Here is a 17,404-nt window from a genome sequence, read left to right on the forward strand (position 1 = left end):
ACTCTCTCGCGCTTTCACTCTGCACCCTCACCTCTCTCCCTCTCTCTCTTTTCTCTTACCCTCTCTCATTCTCTCACAGGGTTTTTTTTCCTTCTCTCTCTCTCTCTCTCTCTCTCTCTCTCTCTCTCTCTCTCTCTCATTTCTCTAATTCCTGCTTTCATCTGCTCTCTTGTGTTCACTCTTTCTGTCCATTTTATTGAGCCATGTTCCCACTCTTCATGCAGAATCCTCTCCGTCTGCCTTCCTTCCCCTTGTTTTTGGTCCTGCTGTGAATTATTCACTCCTCTGTATGGGTTAAATAATGTATTATTCACCCGAATCGTGTGGACTGTGTGAATCCTGGACTCTTTCAGGAAATGCGTGGTTAATTTAAGGACAGCGTTTAAAAGAACCGTGTCTGTCACAGGTGGCTAATCTGATGATATGCTGGCATCTTCACCAGTCTGACCTTTTCTGAACACATTCTGGGTATCGAGAGGGAGATGGAAATGCTGAGCAGTTGCAAAATTTAGTAAAATACAGATTAAGACTTTTTATTAGTCGGAGGTGATTTCTGTGAATCACATAGTGTTAATAGTTTCATTGCAACTGTAGCACAGATGGTCAGTTCCCTTTGAGTGCTGATACCATCTCTCTCTCTCTCTCTCCCTCTCCCTCCCTCTGTCCCTCTCTCACACACACACTCTCTCTCTCTCTCTCTCTCTCTCTCTCTCTCTCTCTCTCTCTCTCAATCTCTCTCTCAATCTCTCTCTCAATCTCTCTGTCTCACTCCCCCTCCCTCTGTCCCTATCTCTCTCACACTGTCTCTCTCTCCCTCTCTCTCACACACGCACTCTTGCTGTCTCTTTCTCTCTGTCTCACTCCCCCTCCCTTTGTCCCTCTCTCTCACTCTCACACACTCTTGCTCTCTTTCTCTCTCTCTTGCTGTCTCTCTCTCTCAATCTGTCTCACTCCCCCTCCCTCTGTCCCTATCTCTCTCACACTGTCTCTCTCTCCCTCTCTCTCACACACACACTCTTGCTGTCTCTTTCTCTCTCTCTCACTCCCCCTCCCTTTGTCCCTCTCTCTCTCACACACTCTTGCTCTCTTTCTCTCTCTCTTGCTGTCTCTCTCAATCTCTGTCTCACTCCCCCTCCCTCTGTCCCTATCTCTCTCTCACACACACACACACACACACACTCTTGCTCTCTTTCTTTCTCTCTCTCTCTCTTGCTGTCTCTCTCTCTCTCTCCCTCCCCCTCCCTCTGTCCCCCTCTTTCTCTCTCTCTCTCCCTCCCCCTCCCTCTGTCCCTCTCTCTGTCACACTCTTGCTCTCTTTCTCTCTCTCGCTATCTCTTTCTCTCTCTCTTTCTCTCACTCCCCCTCCCTCTGTCCCTCTCTCTCACACACACTCTTGCTCTCTTTCTCTCTTTCTTGCTGTCTTTCTCTCTCTCTCTCACTCCCCCTCCCTCTGTCCCCCTCTCTCTCGCTCTCTCTCGCCATGTGTCTCTCTCCTCCCTCCTCTCCCCCTCTCTTTCTAGCCATCCCTCTTTCTCTCTCAATCTCTCACTGTCTCTCTCTTTCCCCCCCTCTCTCTTTCCCCCTTCCATGCTCTCTCTCTCTCCCTCCCTTTCTCCCCCTCTCTCTAGCCATCCCCCCTCTCTGCCTCCCTCTCTCCCCCTCTCTTTCTCCTCGCTATCTCTAGCCATTCCCCTCTCTCTCCCCCCCAGCCATCTCTCCCTCCCTCCCCCTCTCTGTCTCTCCCCATCCATCTCTATCCCTCTCTCTCTCTCTCTCTCTCTCTCTCTCTCTCTCAGCCAGTGAAATGACTGTGCCGGTTCAAGCACAGCACCCAGTGAAAACATAGAGAAGCTCGGGGAAGCACATGTTTTAAATAAATAATAATATAACAAATAACTAATGAAAGGTTGTAAGTGACTTTTTCCTAATTATTAAATTATTTTAATGAAATATTTTGCAGTGTATGTTTTCATATCACCCAGGCCTATGACCTGTGTTGTTCCTGACCAAGAGGGTTTTGTTTTATCCTATCACTCAAACTCCAATGTGAGTCCCAGGAATGCCACAGCAGTCTGTGCGTCAGAGCATCACATGGCTCACTGCAAGCACGTGGATTAGGACTGTAAGATTGTGGGAACACAGGACGTGCACCGATTATTGTTCTGGACCAGTGATTTGAAGATTTGTAGTTCAAACCCCAGGGCTGCCAGAGAGGTGCTGTTCCGCTCCTGAACATGTTTAACTGTTCAGCTCAGTGTCTGCATTATATCTCCTCTGTGTCTCAAGTGGAAGTCACTTTGGATAAAAGCGTCTACCAGATAAATAAATATGAAGCTCGTGGGAAAGATGATCAGTCAGATGATTGTTTAGAAGATAAAGATGAATTTCATTGTAGTGTCAGAGGCTTTGGTTAATGTTAAAATCTTCAGAAAAAGAAAAAAAACCCGAAATGTATTGTGAATATAGCTTCATGGATCACAGTATTATGTGTTTATTAGAGATGGCATGATGCCACTTTTTCTTTAATCACGCTGATGTTTACTATCCGCCGATTGAAACCCTTCTGAGATTTTTTGTTTTCCTTTAAAAGTTACGAAGATTTAAAAAATTTTTTAATGAAGCAGTTAAACATACAGGAATAAATATATAGCTAAACCATGATTTCTTATTTCACCGAGCCATGACAAAGTATAAAAAATAATGAAAATTAATCCTAACCAAAAAAAATAAACTCTTTCCAGTTTGTAAAAATATCTTTTCTAAACCCAGTTCCAGTCTTTTCCATTTGTTACAGGATTAAATCAAATTCATTCCCCCCCCCCCCCCCCCCCCCCGGATACCTGATCCACCATTTTTTGCAGGTTGATGGTCTGATATCAGTCCTGGATTGGTGCGATGTCTAATATTTAGAAACTGTCATGTGGGAAAACCCATTTTATATTTTTTGGGGCTGAATTCTGGCAAATGGACAAAAGACAAAACATGGCTTTTGGACAAAATAGTTTTATTGTTGGGTTTGGGTTTTTCCCCCCCTTTATATCAACACTTCTACTTTACCAAACCATAACTATTTATGAATTTCACCGAAATGATGTGAAAGTGTTTTATTTGCTTTATAATCCGAGCTAAGCTGGATTTCTGGAAAGATGATTCTGGAAAATGAACGCGGCGGTACAAACAGTCCACCTAAAGATGTCCTTGCTTAGCCTGGGCCCGCCCATCCTAAGCGTGACGCAACACGAGGGCCTGTTGCGAGCTTAGTCTGGCCAGGCAAGCTATCTACAGCTCTTCCAAGCTCCCGAAAAATCGGGAACCAATCAACTTTGAGCATCTCCAACAGCCCTGGGTAGAGGCGTGTTCAAGGCACTGAAGTAGTAGAACTGCGACCGGAAGCCATAGATTGTTTACAGAATCTATGCCGGAAGCGCTTCATTCACTAGAAACATTACGAACATGGAGCAAGTTCTCATTGAAAACGGAGCAAAGAGCAGCCCTGGAGGTATTTATTGAAAGGAAGGACGTTTTCGCCTTTCTCCCGACCGGCTTCGGTAAGAGTTTAATCTACCAGTTAGCCCCGTCGCGTCGCATACGTCAGAGGAAAGAGTGATGTGATTGGTTTAAGCTTCGTCACAGCCTTTTCTGGCTTCGACCAGTAGCAAACTGAGGCATTTCAGGGAGGTGGGTCAACCACGCCTTTGGGAAACGGTTGGGCTTAATATCTTGGCCAGACCAATAGCTCGGAGAGCTTTGAAGTCGCGTTAGCCAAACTAGTCCTTGCTAGCTGTGTGTGATTACCTCACACAGAGAATGTCTGGATTTGGTCAGGCTTTAGAATAGCTCCATGCCATAGTGAGATGGATCCAAGTCTAATCAGTTCAGGTGTATATAGAATTCACTGTGTTTGACACGAAACCTACAATATCTGTGAACTCAGAACTCAAATTACACAGAAACCGACCAGACTAATTTTAAACACAGATAAGCTTGGGTCAAACGAGTGACCACACACAGACCCGTGTGTGTGTGTGTGTGTATGTGTGTGTGCGTGTGTGTTATTTGAGAAGCAATAATTTGTGCAAACTTGTTAACCGATTTATTGGTTTTTACTTTTTTTTTTTTTTTTTAACGCCTGAGGTTATAAAAATCAAGTGTGTATGTGGGTGTGTTTGTGTGTGTGAGGGTGTGTTTGTGTATGTCTTCTGCAGTGGTGTGTTCTCTTCATGCATATTTCATTGTCTCATAAGATCGTCTCACAAGATTGCAGTGATTACGTTGCTCTGGCCCTCGTGCGTGTGTGAGAGAGAGAGAGAGAGAGAGAGAGTTAGATTTAGGATAGGCCTATTTTTATGGATCTTGTGTTTGTGTTTCATCTATAGTGCCTGTTTGTATATAGGGATGTCTGTGTTTGTGCAATCATTTCTCTGTGTGTCTTAGTGCATTCCTGTGTGTGTGTGTGGGTGGGTGTGTGTTGGGTGGAGGTGGTCTATGGTCTGTGTTTGGTGGGTAAACAGTCTGGCCTGTGCTGGATGAGTCATGCTACAGAAGTGTGATGATGTTATTCTGCAGCTTGTGTGTGTGTCTGTGTCCTGTTCGTTTTACTAGATCGAGTTCGAGACAAATATTTTCCCCACAAAATTAGCTTTCAATATTTCAAATTTAACAGCCACTTCAGTATTTTATGGGTTAAAAAAAAAAAAACAACAAACCCAGGATCTGCCTGCTTGATGTAATTTTAATATTAAATCAACAGGAGCTTGTTATTGTTATAAAGCTGTTGTTACTGTTATCTTCTCAGAAACACGCATAGACATCATTTATCACAATATTAATATTATGTCATTATTGTGAAATAAACCCTAACAGGGTGATGCAGGATCAGGTCTTGAATCACCCTGAAATGGTTTATTTTGCAGTAATGATCAGCTCGCTGTACGTTAGACCGCTTATTACAAAGCTATTTATGAAAAAAAAATCAATAATTTTGACACAAAATATTCATTTAAAAATGATTTTTTGCTTCTGCTAATGATGTGGTCCATAGCGACAGTCTGTTATACATAGAAACAGTCTATGATACAGACAAAACAGACCAGGGAAATGTGTAATGGACCGATCAGAATCAAGTATTCAAGTGAGCTGGGTAATAAATCATCATATCGCCCAGCACTAATCCCGTGTAGGCTTTCTAAACTTTTTGGATAAATGACATTTGAGGTAGAAAAGGGGTCTGAATAATTGTACGTTGTTTGCGGCATATATTATTTTTACATATTTTCATTTAAATAAAAAAAAGCACAGTGTACGAAGTGCTTTTACAGGAAAGTCGATTATTTCCATTACTCACTTATAGGAGTCATTTTGTCGTGGCTGAAACCTTAAGTCAGACCTGGGCATTTTGCGGGCCGCATCCGGCCCTTTGGTTCATTCTGACCGGCCCGCGTAAGGTTAATTAGAAATTACAAAATAAACGTATTTTCTAATTTTACCTCATGCATGGACTGAATGTGCATTGCTTTTATTTTGAAGTTGTGTTCAACAAAAACGCAACGCGCACGACATGAACATGACATGAAATCCCACGAAACCTAATCCCGCGATAACTACTTCCGTAATTTGTCCAGACCAACCACAAACTTGCACGTCATCCTTCAAACGGTCCAGCCAATCACATAGTGTGACGTCACCAGCAGGCGCCGGAGCCCGAGCCGATCTGTAGATCTGATTCCTACACCGAATCGACTGATGATCATCTGTCAGCTGTGCTTCGCATCTCCACCTGACTCTGATGCACTTGTTAAAGACCGACAGAGACGAGATTTTCTCACTGAACAAATAAAAAGCACCAAATGAGGTGATTAGACTACAAATGTGGGCATCATTATTATAATATGACGTATCTTGCTTGATATTTGGAGTAGAAAGACAATATTGTGATGTCTTTATTGTGTTTTGGGGTGAATGTGACTGGAAAAAAAATGGTACAAACATTCACATTTTGTTAACCATTGTTTTGGGAAATTTGATTGAATAAATGACATTTTTTGTAAGGCAACCTCGTTTTTTCCATACTCTTACCAGTCTTAGCAGCTTGTAAAAACAATGATATTTATTGCTTTATATAAAGAAATACAATTAATATTATGCAGAATTTAGTTCAGCCTTTTGGTCCGGCCCTCCACAAAATTCTGTTTCTCATGTGGCCCCATGGAAAAAATAATTGCCCACCCCTGCCTTAAGTGTTCTATAGTACATTGTGTACATTTTACTGTGTCAGACAGGAAGCCGTTTGGGATTCTTCCTTCCTTTGTGTTGGAACAGAAATTAAATGGAAAGAAAAAATCTGTTTGAGTTTGTGTACTCCATTTTTGAGTTTGCATCTTAAACCAACCTCCTTTTTCTGTCCTGCAGCAAATGGTAATGAGCCTGCGGGTGTCGGAGCTGCAGGTTCTTCTGGGCTACGCCGGGCGCAACAAGCACGGTCGGAAGCATGAGCTGCTGACCAAAGCTCTCCACTTGCTGAAGGCTGGCTGCAGTCCGGCCGTACACATGAAGATCAAGGAGCTGTACAGGCGCCGCTTCCCCACTAAACTGCTCTCGCCAGCTGAGCTGGCGCTGCAGGGGGTGCACGCGCCCGCCGTCTCACTGCCCACCGGCCTCACCCAGCTGCCGTTTGACGGACACGCGTCTCCCACCTCCCCACTGCTGCCCATATCGCTCCTGGGCCCCAAGCATGAGCTGGCACTACCCCACCTGCCCTCCACGCTCCACCCTGTCCACCCCGACGTCAAACTGCAGAGGCTGCCCTTCTACGACGTGCTCGATGAGCTCATCAAACCCACCAGCCTCGGTAAGAGAGCGTGAATGTGATAGACATGCACCGGTATTTAATTATAAATTCAGTTTGAATCATGCAGGTCAATATTTAACTGCTTTGATGGAATTTTTAAGGAAATATGATTATCATTCCACCATCAAACATGAGATCTTCCACATGAGACTGACACATTGTAGTGTTAAAAACCGACAGACCAAAAAAGGTAGATTTTATTTAAAGTCATCCTTAAAGGAACAGTCCACCGTACTTCCATAATGAAATATGCTCTTATCTGAATTGAGACGAGCTGCTCCGTACCTGTCCGAGCTTTGCGCGACCTCCCAGTCGGTCAGACGCAGTCAGACGCGCTGTCACTCCTGTTAGCAATGTAGCTAGGCTCAGTATGGCCAATGGTATTTTTTGGGGCTGTAGTTAGATGCGACCAAACTCTTCCGCATTTTTCCTGTTTACATAGGTTTATATGACCAGTGATATGAAACAAGTTCAGTTACACAAATTGAAACGTGGCGATTTTCTATGCTATGGAAAGTGCGCACTATAATGACAGGCGTACTAACACCTTCTGCGCGCTTCGGCAGCGCATTGATATCTGAGCTCCGTATCAATGCGCTGCCGAAGCGCGCAGAAGGTGTTAGTACGCCTGTCATTATAGTGCGCACTTTCCATAGCATAGAAAATCGCCACGTTTCAATTTGTGTAACTGAACTTGTTTCATATCACTGGTCATATAAACCTATCTAAACAGGAAAAACGCGGAAGAGTTTGGTCGCATCTAACTACAGCCCCAAAAAATACCATTGGCCATACTGAGCCTAGCTACATTGCTAACAGGAGTGACAGCACGTCTGACCGACTGGGAGGTCGCGCAAAGCTCGGAGAGGTACGGAGCAGCTCGTCTCAATTCAGATAAGAGCATATTTCATTATGGAAGTACGGTGGACTGTTCCTTTAAGGATGTGTGAGGATGGATTCGAGTCACACAATCCATATGATCTCTGCCATCTCCAGTAAATGTCTGAAAAAAAAAAAGGCACATCCCTGACAGCATATTTTCCAGCATCACTGTATATACGAGAACAAATAAGTTCATATATTCTATCCACATCCACTGGATATGAGCAATCGCGCGCTCTGATTGGCTACTCTACTACTAGGATATCAGCTCATATACCGTAAGTAGAGAAAATAAATGGCGGAGCTTGGGTTTTGCTGACCCAACCGAGGACGAAATAAAAACTACTCGAAAACAAAAACCAAAAATACAACAAAAAAAAGCAGCAATAAAATATGGAATGAAAGTATTTGATGGTGAGAACGTATCTTTTATTTTTCAAGAATTATTATTATTATAGCATTTTTCAGAAATTGATCGTCATTTCACCGGTTTGTTTACATTCTAAGTGGAAATTATTTTGTCGGATGTTTTGTATAAATATTTTATTTATCGAATTTGCAAATAAATTAATAAATAAAAATGCTCTGTTTCTCAAAATCCAGTGAATGTGGACAGGATAAATTGGCACTACGTGCCTCGTCGGCTATCAGCTCATGTACGACTCAATTTCGTGGAATAACTGTTAAATATCTTGTACTTTTTTGTGTTAATTAAAGACTGTTTTTCATATCATCCATGTAAAGCTCTGTATTTGTTCAAGCACAAGTGTAACTTGGTGACATAATGATCATTTGGTTGGGCGTAAACCAGTTCTTCTCTTATCCTTATCCAGATGCTATTTTTAATTTTTGAAATGGTCACGTCTGCACCCACGTTGCACCAAAATTGCTTTCTGTTGCCATTTCTCAGGCCCATCTTTTAGCACGGATGATAGAGATAGAATATACATTCCTGACTTCGAGTGAAGACTTAAACACCCTGTCCAATTTCTTACAACCAACATTTGTGGATGTGCACTATTTCTGTTACTGCATTTCAGCATAGCTAAGCTAAGTCACCCAAATGCTAACTAAACACAAACCAAATTGAATTATTCAGCCATTTTTTTTTTTTTTTTGCAAATGAGCACAAACAAGTCAGTTAAGACTTGGTTTGATGTGTTATTATGCACTGTATCTGTGCTTTGTCAGACAAAAATAATTAAAGACCTGATTCACCAAATTATTGCTGTTATAGAGATGGAGAATTGGTGGATATAAATAACTTTCTACACACACACACACACACACACACACACACACACACACACACACACACACACACAGTATTAAAAGCTCATAAAAGCGCACAGTTAGACAAAGAACACATTTCTCACAGTCTGTCAATTCACAGTGCCTGACCCCACTATAGGCTCTTCTATTGTGTGTGTGTGTGTGTGTGTACATTAATATATGACCGTAATTTTCCAATATTTGTATACTCATTCATTGATGTCAAACGTGTTCACAGTGTAACACTTGTTTGGCATTGAACAGGTTCCAGTGTAATATACAGTATATAATGTCTAGCAGTGGATTCCCTTATTCTTCTCTCACCCAGCTTTTCATGGCGTATTATTTCCCCATGTGCCAGAGACTCCAGGCTGTTACGCTATCGACTGTGCAGTACCGTGCCTGTTCCGCATCGTGTTAGTGTCGGATGGCGTGAGAGGCAGGACACGGGCAGCGCAGAAATGGCCATATTCACCCACATTAGCATTTTAATGTGCTGAGCAGCTTTCTGTTCATTTACATTGAGACTAATCTGCACATCTCATCCACACCTTCTATTTTATTCTCTCGTTCTTTCTCATGCAGGATCCTCACCGTCTTCTTCAACATCTCTGTTTGTCTTCATCTCTCTGCTTCAGCCTCAGTTCTGACTCTGCCATCTGCATAGCCTGTGATGAAATTAGAACATTGTCCATCTCTCTCTCTCTCTCTCTCTCTCTCTCTCTCTCTCTCTCTCTCTCTCTCACACACACACACACACACACTCGCGCTCTCTCTCACACTCGCTCTCTCTCTCCCTCTTACACACACTCATTCCCTCTCTCTCTCTCTCTCTCTCTCTCTCAAACACTCACTCACTCACTCGCGCTCTCACACACACACACACACACACACACACACACACACACACACACACACTCGCTCTCTCCCTCTCACACACACTCATTCCCTCTCTCTCACACACTCACTCACTCACTCACTCACTCGGCGCTCTCTCTCTCGCTTACTCGCTCTCTTTCCCTCTCTTTCCATTTGCCTTCCCCATGCATGCTATTTCTCCACCCGTCTCCCCCACCTCCCTCCCTCTCTCTTTTACTCTTTCTTTTTGCATTCCCCTTCCCCTGTGCATGCTATTTCTCTACCTGTTTCTCTCTCTCCCTTCTTTCCCTCCTTCCCCCTTGCATGCCATCTCTCCACCTGTCCTTCTGTGTCTGTTAGTATCTGTTTGGTTTTGTTTTTTTCTTTTTCTCCTTCCTTCCTTCTTTTCCTCCCTGGAGGTTAATACAACATGAAAGAAAGATCCCATAAGACAAGGGCTCTCTCTCTCTCTCCCTCCCTCTCTCCCCTTCCTTCCTTTCTCCTTTCCTGTCCTGCTTGAATGCTATCTATCTATCTATCTATCTATCTATCTATCTATCTATCTATCTATCTATCTATCTATCTATCTATCTATCTATCTATCTATCTATCTATCTATCTATCTATCTATCTCTTTCCATCAGTGTTTGTTTTTCTCTCTCCCTCCCTGTCTCCCCTTCCTTCCTTCCCATCCCCTTGCATTCTATCTATCTATCTATCTATCTATCTATCTATCTATCTATCTATCTATCTATCTATCTATCTATCTATCTATCTTCATTAGTGTTTGTTCTCTCTCTCTCTCATTTGCATGAGGAGTGATGAAACCGCAGGTTCACACACCTGAGCTCTCTTTCCTTTCTGCCAGTAACAATAAAACTCAATACAGTCCAGCTTCACACTGCCAGCTCATTCTAGAATACACACATGGAGCATAAAGCACTCTGGATTTTTACAGCAATCTGACTGCTTGCGAAAAACACGCGTGCACGTATACACACACACACACACACACACACATTTTCACACAAGCCAGAGGTGGGGCTTTAGTAAACATTAGCATCAGTGCACTCACTGATTAATGGATTAGAAATAAAGCATGTTAAAATAAACTCTCTTCCTGCTCACTGCCACATGTCGGTTGCTTTGTAACCGAACGCTCTTGACTGCTGAAAGACGAACACCTCTGTCACTCATCTAAAGACTAGTTGCTAAATCTGTCTGTTGTTTATTGTACAGTATGAAAAAGCTTTAAATCAAAAAGTCTAAAATAAATTTCAGAGATCTTAGTTTTGTTTTCATTTTAGTAAATTAACCAGGTATGCTTAGTGCTAATAAGCACTATATTTTCTGAAAGTACACTGTATACAGACTGGTGAAAAATTAAAAGGAAGACCAAGTGTCTAAGTCAGGTTCTGGGCTATGAAGAGCCACCAGAACAGCTTCAGTGCACCGTATCACAGATTCTGCATGTGTCTGCAGCTGTACTGGTGGGATGAACACCAAGTTTGTTTGTTTTTTTCTCTCAGAAGTCTTCTGTTAGATGATGTTAAAACTCTCATGAAATCAACACACGATACCTCGAATGGTTTCTTCCTCGTGATGTCTCAGGGAGTTTTTCCTTGCCACCATCACCTCTGGCTTGCTCATGAGCAACAAATTTAGATCTTCCTCCTTATTTTATTTTTATTTTATATTTTTATTTCATCATCCTCTGGATTGCAGAATGCTCTAAAGAGGAATTCCTTCCCTCAGATGCAGCGTACCGCCTTTGTTTTTCTTGCTGTCTCTTTCTCTGTCTTGCTCTCCGAGTACAGCACTGCAGGTTTAATTTTTTTTCCTGATTATTTTCCTCATTATTGTGTTCTCATTAGAGCAATTAGCACACCATGCATATATCACTCATTTCCCCGTCAGTGTTGTTTACCCAGAAAAGGAAGGCCACTGCTGTTAGGATCCATAATTGGATCCAAAAATGCTTCCCTAATTGAACTTCTTGTTCTTGAATCATATGCAGCCAAGTCGCCAAGATCAATATTTTCATATTTGTATGCTGATATGAAACACAAGGCTTGCTCATGTTTCATCACATTCGTGAATTCTATCATTAATGAATTCGTAGCTGTGCTAGAGATTTTTTTCTTTCTCACATGGATTTGATGATGAATAATACAGATAGGAACACTGTTACTCCTGGTGTGGAAAGAGATGATGGGTTTGCATTTACATTGGGCTGATCAGATCTCAACGCTGAATCAACTCAACTGCAGGAAGTGAACCAGGAGAACACATTTTTATAAATATGAACTGCTAAACTGAGCCACTGGATAGAGCCACTGCCTGTCAGTCTCAATGAAGGAGGCGTGTCCTCTGTGCCTGTCATTCCCAGTGAAGGAGGCGTGTCCTCTGTGCCTGTCATTCCCAGTGAAGGAGGCATGTCCTCTGTGCCTGTCAGTCCCAGTGAAGGAGGCGTGTCCTCTGTGTCTGTCAGTCTCAGTGAAGGAGACGTGTCCTCTGTGTCTGTCATTCCCAGTGAAGGAGGCGTGTCCTCTGTGCCTGTCAGTCCCAGTGAAGGAGGCGTGTCCTCTGTGCCTGTCAGTCTCAGTGAAGGAGGCGTGTCCTCTGTGCCTGTCAGTCTCAGTGAAGGAGGCGTGTCCTCTGTGTCTGTCATTCCCAGTGAAGGAGGCGTGTCCTCTGTGCCTGTCATTCCCAGTGAAGGAGACATGTCCTCTGTGCCTGTCAGTCTCAGTGAAGGAGACATGTCCTCTGTGCCTGTCATTCCCAGTGAAGGAGACATGTCCTCTGTTCCTGTCAGTCTCAGTGAAGGAGACGTGTCCTCTGTGTCTGTCATTCCCAGTGAAGGAGGCGTGTCCTCTGTGTCTGTCATTCCCAGTGAAGGAGGCGTGTCCTCTGTGCCTGTCAGTCCCAGTGAAGGAGGCGTGTCCTCTGTGCCTGTCAGTCCCAGTGAAGGAGGCGTGTCCTCTGTGTCTGTCATTCCCAGTGAAGGAGGCGTGTCCTCTGTGCCTGTCATTCCCAGTGAAGGAGGCGTGTCCTCTGTGCCTGTCATTCCCAGTGAAGGAGGCGTGTCCTCTGTGCCTGTCAGTCTCAGTGAAGGAGACATGTCCTCTGTGCCTGTCATTCCCAGTGAAGGAGGCGTGTCCTCTGTGCCTGTCATTCCCAGTGAAGGAGGCATGTCCTCTGTGCCTGTCAGTCCCAGTGAAGGAGACATGTCCTCTGTGCCTGTCATTCCCAGTGAAGGAGACATGTCCTCTGTGCCTGTCAGTCCCAATGAAGGAGGCGTGTCCTCTGTGCCTGTCAGTCCCAGTGAAGGAGACATGTCCTCTGTGCCTGTCATTCCCAGTGAACGAGGCGTGTCCTCTGTGCCTGTCATTCCCAGTGAAGGAGGCGTGTCCTCTGTGCCTGTCAGTCTCAGTGAAGGAGACATGTCCTCTGTGCCTGTCATTCCCAGTGAAGGAGACATGTCCTCTGTGCCTGTCAGTCTCAGTGAAGGAGACATGTCCTCTGTGCCTGTCAGTCCCACTGAAGGAGGCGTGTCCTCTGTGCCTGTCAGTCCCACTGAAGGAGGCGTGTCCTCTGTGCCTGTCAGTCCCACTGAAGGAGGCGTGTCCTCTGTGCCTGTCAGTCCCACTGAAGGAGGCGTGTCCTCTGTGCCTGTCATTCCCACTGAAGGAGGCGTGTCCTCTGTGCCTGTCATTCCCAGTGAAGATGTGTCCTCTGTGCCTGTCAGTCTCAGTGAAGGAGACATGTCCTCTGTGCCTGTCAGTCTCAGTGAAGGAGACATGTCCTCTGTGCCCGTCAGTCTCAGTAAAGGAGACATGTCCTCTGTGCCTGTCAGTCCCAGTGAAGGAGACATGTCCTCTGTGTCTGTCAGTCCCAATGAAGGAGGCGTGTCCTCTGTGCCTGTCAGTCCCAGTGAAGGAGGCTTGTCCTCTGTGCCTGTCAGTCCCAGTGAAGGAGGCGTGTCCTCTGTGCCTGTCGGTCTCAGTGAAGGAGACGTGTCCTCTGTGCCTGTCAGTCCCAGTGAAGGAGGCGTGTCCTCTGTGCCTGTCAGTCCCAGTGAAGGAGGCGTGTCCTCTGTGCCTGTCATTCCCAGTGAAGGAAGCGTGTCCTCTGTGCCCGTCATTCCCAGTGAAGGAAGCGTGTCCTCTGTGCCCGTCAGTCCCAGTGAAGGAAGCGTGTCCTCTGTGCCCGTCAGTCCCAGTGAAGGAGGCGTGTCCTCTGTGCCCGTCAGTCCCAGTGAAGGAGGCGTGTCCTCTGTGCCCGTCAGTCCCAGTGAAGGAGGCGTGTCCTCTGTGCCCGTCAGTCCCAGTGAAGGAGGCATGTCCTCTGTGCCTGTCAGTCCCAGTGAAGGAGGCGTGTCCTCTGTGCCTGTCAGTCCCAGTGAAGGAGGCGTGTCCTCTGTGCCTGTCAGTCCCAGTGAAGGAGGCGTGTCCTCTGTGCCTGTCAGTCCCAGTGAAGGAGGCGTGTCCTCTGTGCCTGTCAGGCTTGATGATGGAGGCGTGTCCTCTGTTCCTGTCAGTCACAGTGAAGGCACCGTGTCCTCTGTACCGGTCAGGCTCAATGATGGAGGCGTGTCCTCTGTGCCTGTCATGAAGGAGGTGTGTCCTCTGTGCCTGTCAGTCACAGTGAAGGCACCATGTCCTCTGTGCCTGTCATGAAGGAGGCGTGTCCTCTGTGTCTGTCATTCCCAGTGCAGGAGGCGTGTCCTCTGTGCCTGTCATGAAGGAGGTGTGTCCTCTGTGCCTGTCATGAAGGAGGTGTGTCCTCTGTGCCTGTCAGTCTCATTGAAGAAGGCATGTCCTCTGTGCCTGTCCGGCTCAATGATGGAGGCGTCTCCTCTGTGCCTGTCAGTCTCAACGAAGGAGGCATGTCCTCTGTGCCTGTCTTTCCCAGTGTAGGGGGCGTGTCCTCTGTGCCTGTCATGAAGGAGGTGTGTCCTCTGTGCCGGTCAGGCTCAATGATGGAGGCATGTCCTCTGTGCCTGTCAGTCCCAGTGAAGGCACTGTGTCCTCTGTGCCTGTCATGAAGGAGGCATGTCCTCTGTGCCTGTCGGTCTCAATGAAGGAGGTGGAATCTGAATCACCTACGTGTCAGCTCCACATTCAATATTGAATCAATGCTGTTTGAACTTGGATGTGAGAAGTTTAGCTCCATAACAACAAAGTCTCTCGGCTCCACAACACGAAATCAGTATTTTCACTGTGATGAATGATTTCACACAGGGGTGTGTGTGTTTTTATTAAAAGTAAAAGTGTATAAATCGTTACATTCTCGATTATGTTCCTTTTATTACAGAAAGATTTACGAACGCACAGTCAGTCGCCTTGAACACTTTTTTTTGAAGCTGGTGTGTCTTGTCTTGGTTAACTGCTAGATGTTCTTTATCACAGCCTACTCACACATACACACACTGTGCCAAATAAACTACTGCTTTACTTTATATGCACACACACACTGTATACATACACACAGCAGTCTCTTATCAACCCAGCCACACGTAATCTCTTTTTTTATATTAAAATAGTGATTAACTCTTATATCATTGGCTGCAAAGCTTACACACACACACACACACACACACACGGGAGGGGGCAAAATTAAAAAGCCTCACAAACTGCTTATTTCTGCTGTTTGTACTGAATGCATTAGATTGTTTCTCTGGCCAACACTGCCCCACGCGTGATGAGAAACACCGGTGCTAGAAACGCATGCAGTTCTGTCGGTGAAGAAGCACACAGCAGCAGCACAGAGCTCGGGGTTTTCATCGCTTTATATAGTTAATGATATGACTGTAACGAGCTTAAATAAAGGCAGGTTTGTTGCTATCAGAGAACTGACACACACATTATAAAGAGAAGCAACAAATGTGAGATGAGATAAAGAGGTACTTTTGTTCCTTTCAGACTGAAACACAAGCGGCCTTCGCTTCAACTCTGCATCAGATTGTAATAACACATCAGATGGCAGAGACGGCATGGCTATTTTTAACTCCAGCTCAGGCAGAGAGAGAGAGAGAGAGAGCACTCCTCTCTCTCGCTCTCTCGTTGTTTTTCATCTGTATTTTACTTTTCTCCCAGTTTCGTTTTCATTCTTGTTCGTTCTTCTTTTCTCTTTCTCCCTCTTGTCCTGTCCCTGTGTAACCTTCTCTTTTTCTCGACTCGTTTCTTCTTCCTCTCTCACTTCCTGTCTTCCCGTCTTCCTCACTTCTCTGTTTCTCTCCTCCACATCTCTCGTTCCTCTCCCAGACCCCTTTTTTCTCTCTCATCTATTCATTCTTCTTTTTTTTCCCATTTCTTTTCTTATTCAGCCTCACTTCCGTTCACCTCATTTGCTCTCACGTCTATCGCTTTTCTCCCTGCCTACCTCCATCACCTACCATTTCTACTTTCTCTCAGTTTCTTACTCATTCTGTCTCCCCCTCTCTCTCTCTCTCAGTTCTTTTTAGCACAGTTGAGTGTCAGGGCTTTACACGAATAAAAGAATATAATTGCAGTAAAAGTAGTACTATAAATTCTGTCATCAGGAATCACACTGATAATGGTAGGAATGACGAGAATGTCACTCGCTGTCTCTCAGGTAGTAACGTTGCTACGGCAAGTGTTGCGCTGTCTCGCGCTCTCCCTCTGTGTCTCTCTCTCTCTCTCTCTCTCTCTCTCTCTCTCTTTGCTTGAGAGAATGCACATCAGTGTAATTATGTGTTGTCGAGCCTCTTCTGCAGGTTCATTAATTGCACCCATGACACATGACAAAGGAGCTACATAGAATGATGTGGAGGAGGGAATAAGAGTGGGAAATATACTGGCTGTGTGTGTGTGTGTGTGTGTGTGTGTGTGTGTGCGCACATGTGTGTACATCTATGTGTGTACGTGAATCTATTTTGCCCTTTCATTAGCAAGCCTTGGTGAATATGCAGATAAACAGTAATTACCATCATAACAACACCTGGGAGATATGGAAGCTCTCTCTCTCTCTCTCTCTCTCTCTCTCTCTCTCTCTCTCTCTCTTGCATGCACATAGAAATAAGAGTTGTCAGTACCTTTCACTGTCGTCAAAAATTTGTGGGTTTTGTTGTCAAAAGTTTTGTGTGCGAAAACTTCAGGGAGTGTGTGTGTGTGTGTGTGTGTCTATTATTTGGTATTCTGTGCACTGAAGCAGGTAAAGTATGGAGGGTGTGTGTGTGTGTGTGTGTGTGTGTGAGAGAGAGAGAAAGGTTGCAGTAGATCTGGATATTTTCAGCAGCTCTTACCTAAAGTAAAGGAGGTAAGACTATGTGGACTCAGTGTTAAACTGGGAGGCTGTCCACACGGCAACGGATTCAGGTGAATCTGATAAAATTGTTTATCGTTTCGGCCTGGCGTCCACACGGCACCAGCGTTTTGGGTGCCCCACAACGAGAACGGGTTCCAGAGCGGAAAAATCTGGCAACGGCGCCATTGGCAACAGACAGCAAATTAAAAATAAGTGCTGGATAAAAACCCATCTCTCTTATATAAATAAAGATACTAATTTTGTTGTCCGGTGGTC

General features: G+C 44.8%; 1 protein-coding gene across 1 annotated transcript in view; it reads left to right on the forward strand.

Moving 5' to 3' along the window:
• The window catches only part of pias1a (protein inhibitor of activated STAT, 1a), a 153,035-nt gene that overhangs the window by 80,887 nt on the left and 54,744 nt on the right, over positions 1 to 17,404 (forward strand). Inside the window, exon 2 of the mRNA XM_060911995.1 lies at positions 6,409 to 6,847. Within this exon, the coding sequence (XP_060767978.1) occupies positions 6,409 to 6,847 (439 nt within the window). The remainder of the gene's footprint in view (positions 1 to 6,408; positions 6,848 to 17,404) is intronic.

This window comes from Neoarius graeffei, chromosome 27, assembly GCF_027579695.1.
Source record: "Neoarius graeffei isolate fNeoGra1 chromosome 27, fNeoGra1.pri, whole genome shotgun sequence".
Lineage (NCBI taxonomy): Eukaryota > Metazoa > Chordata > Actinopteri > Siluriformes > Ariidae > Neoarius > Neoarius graeffei.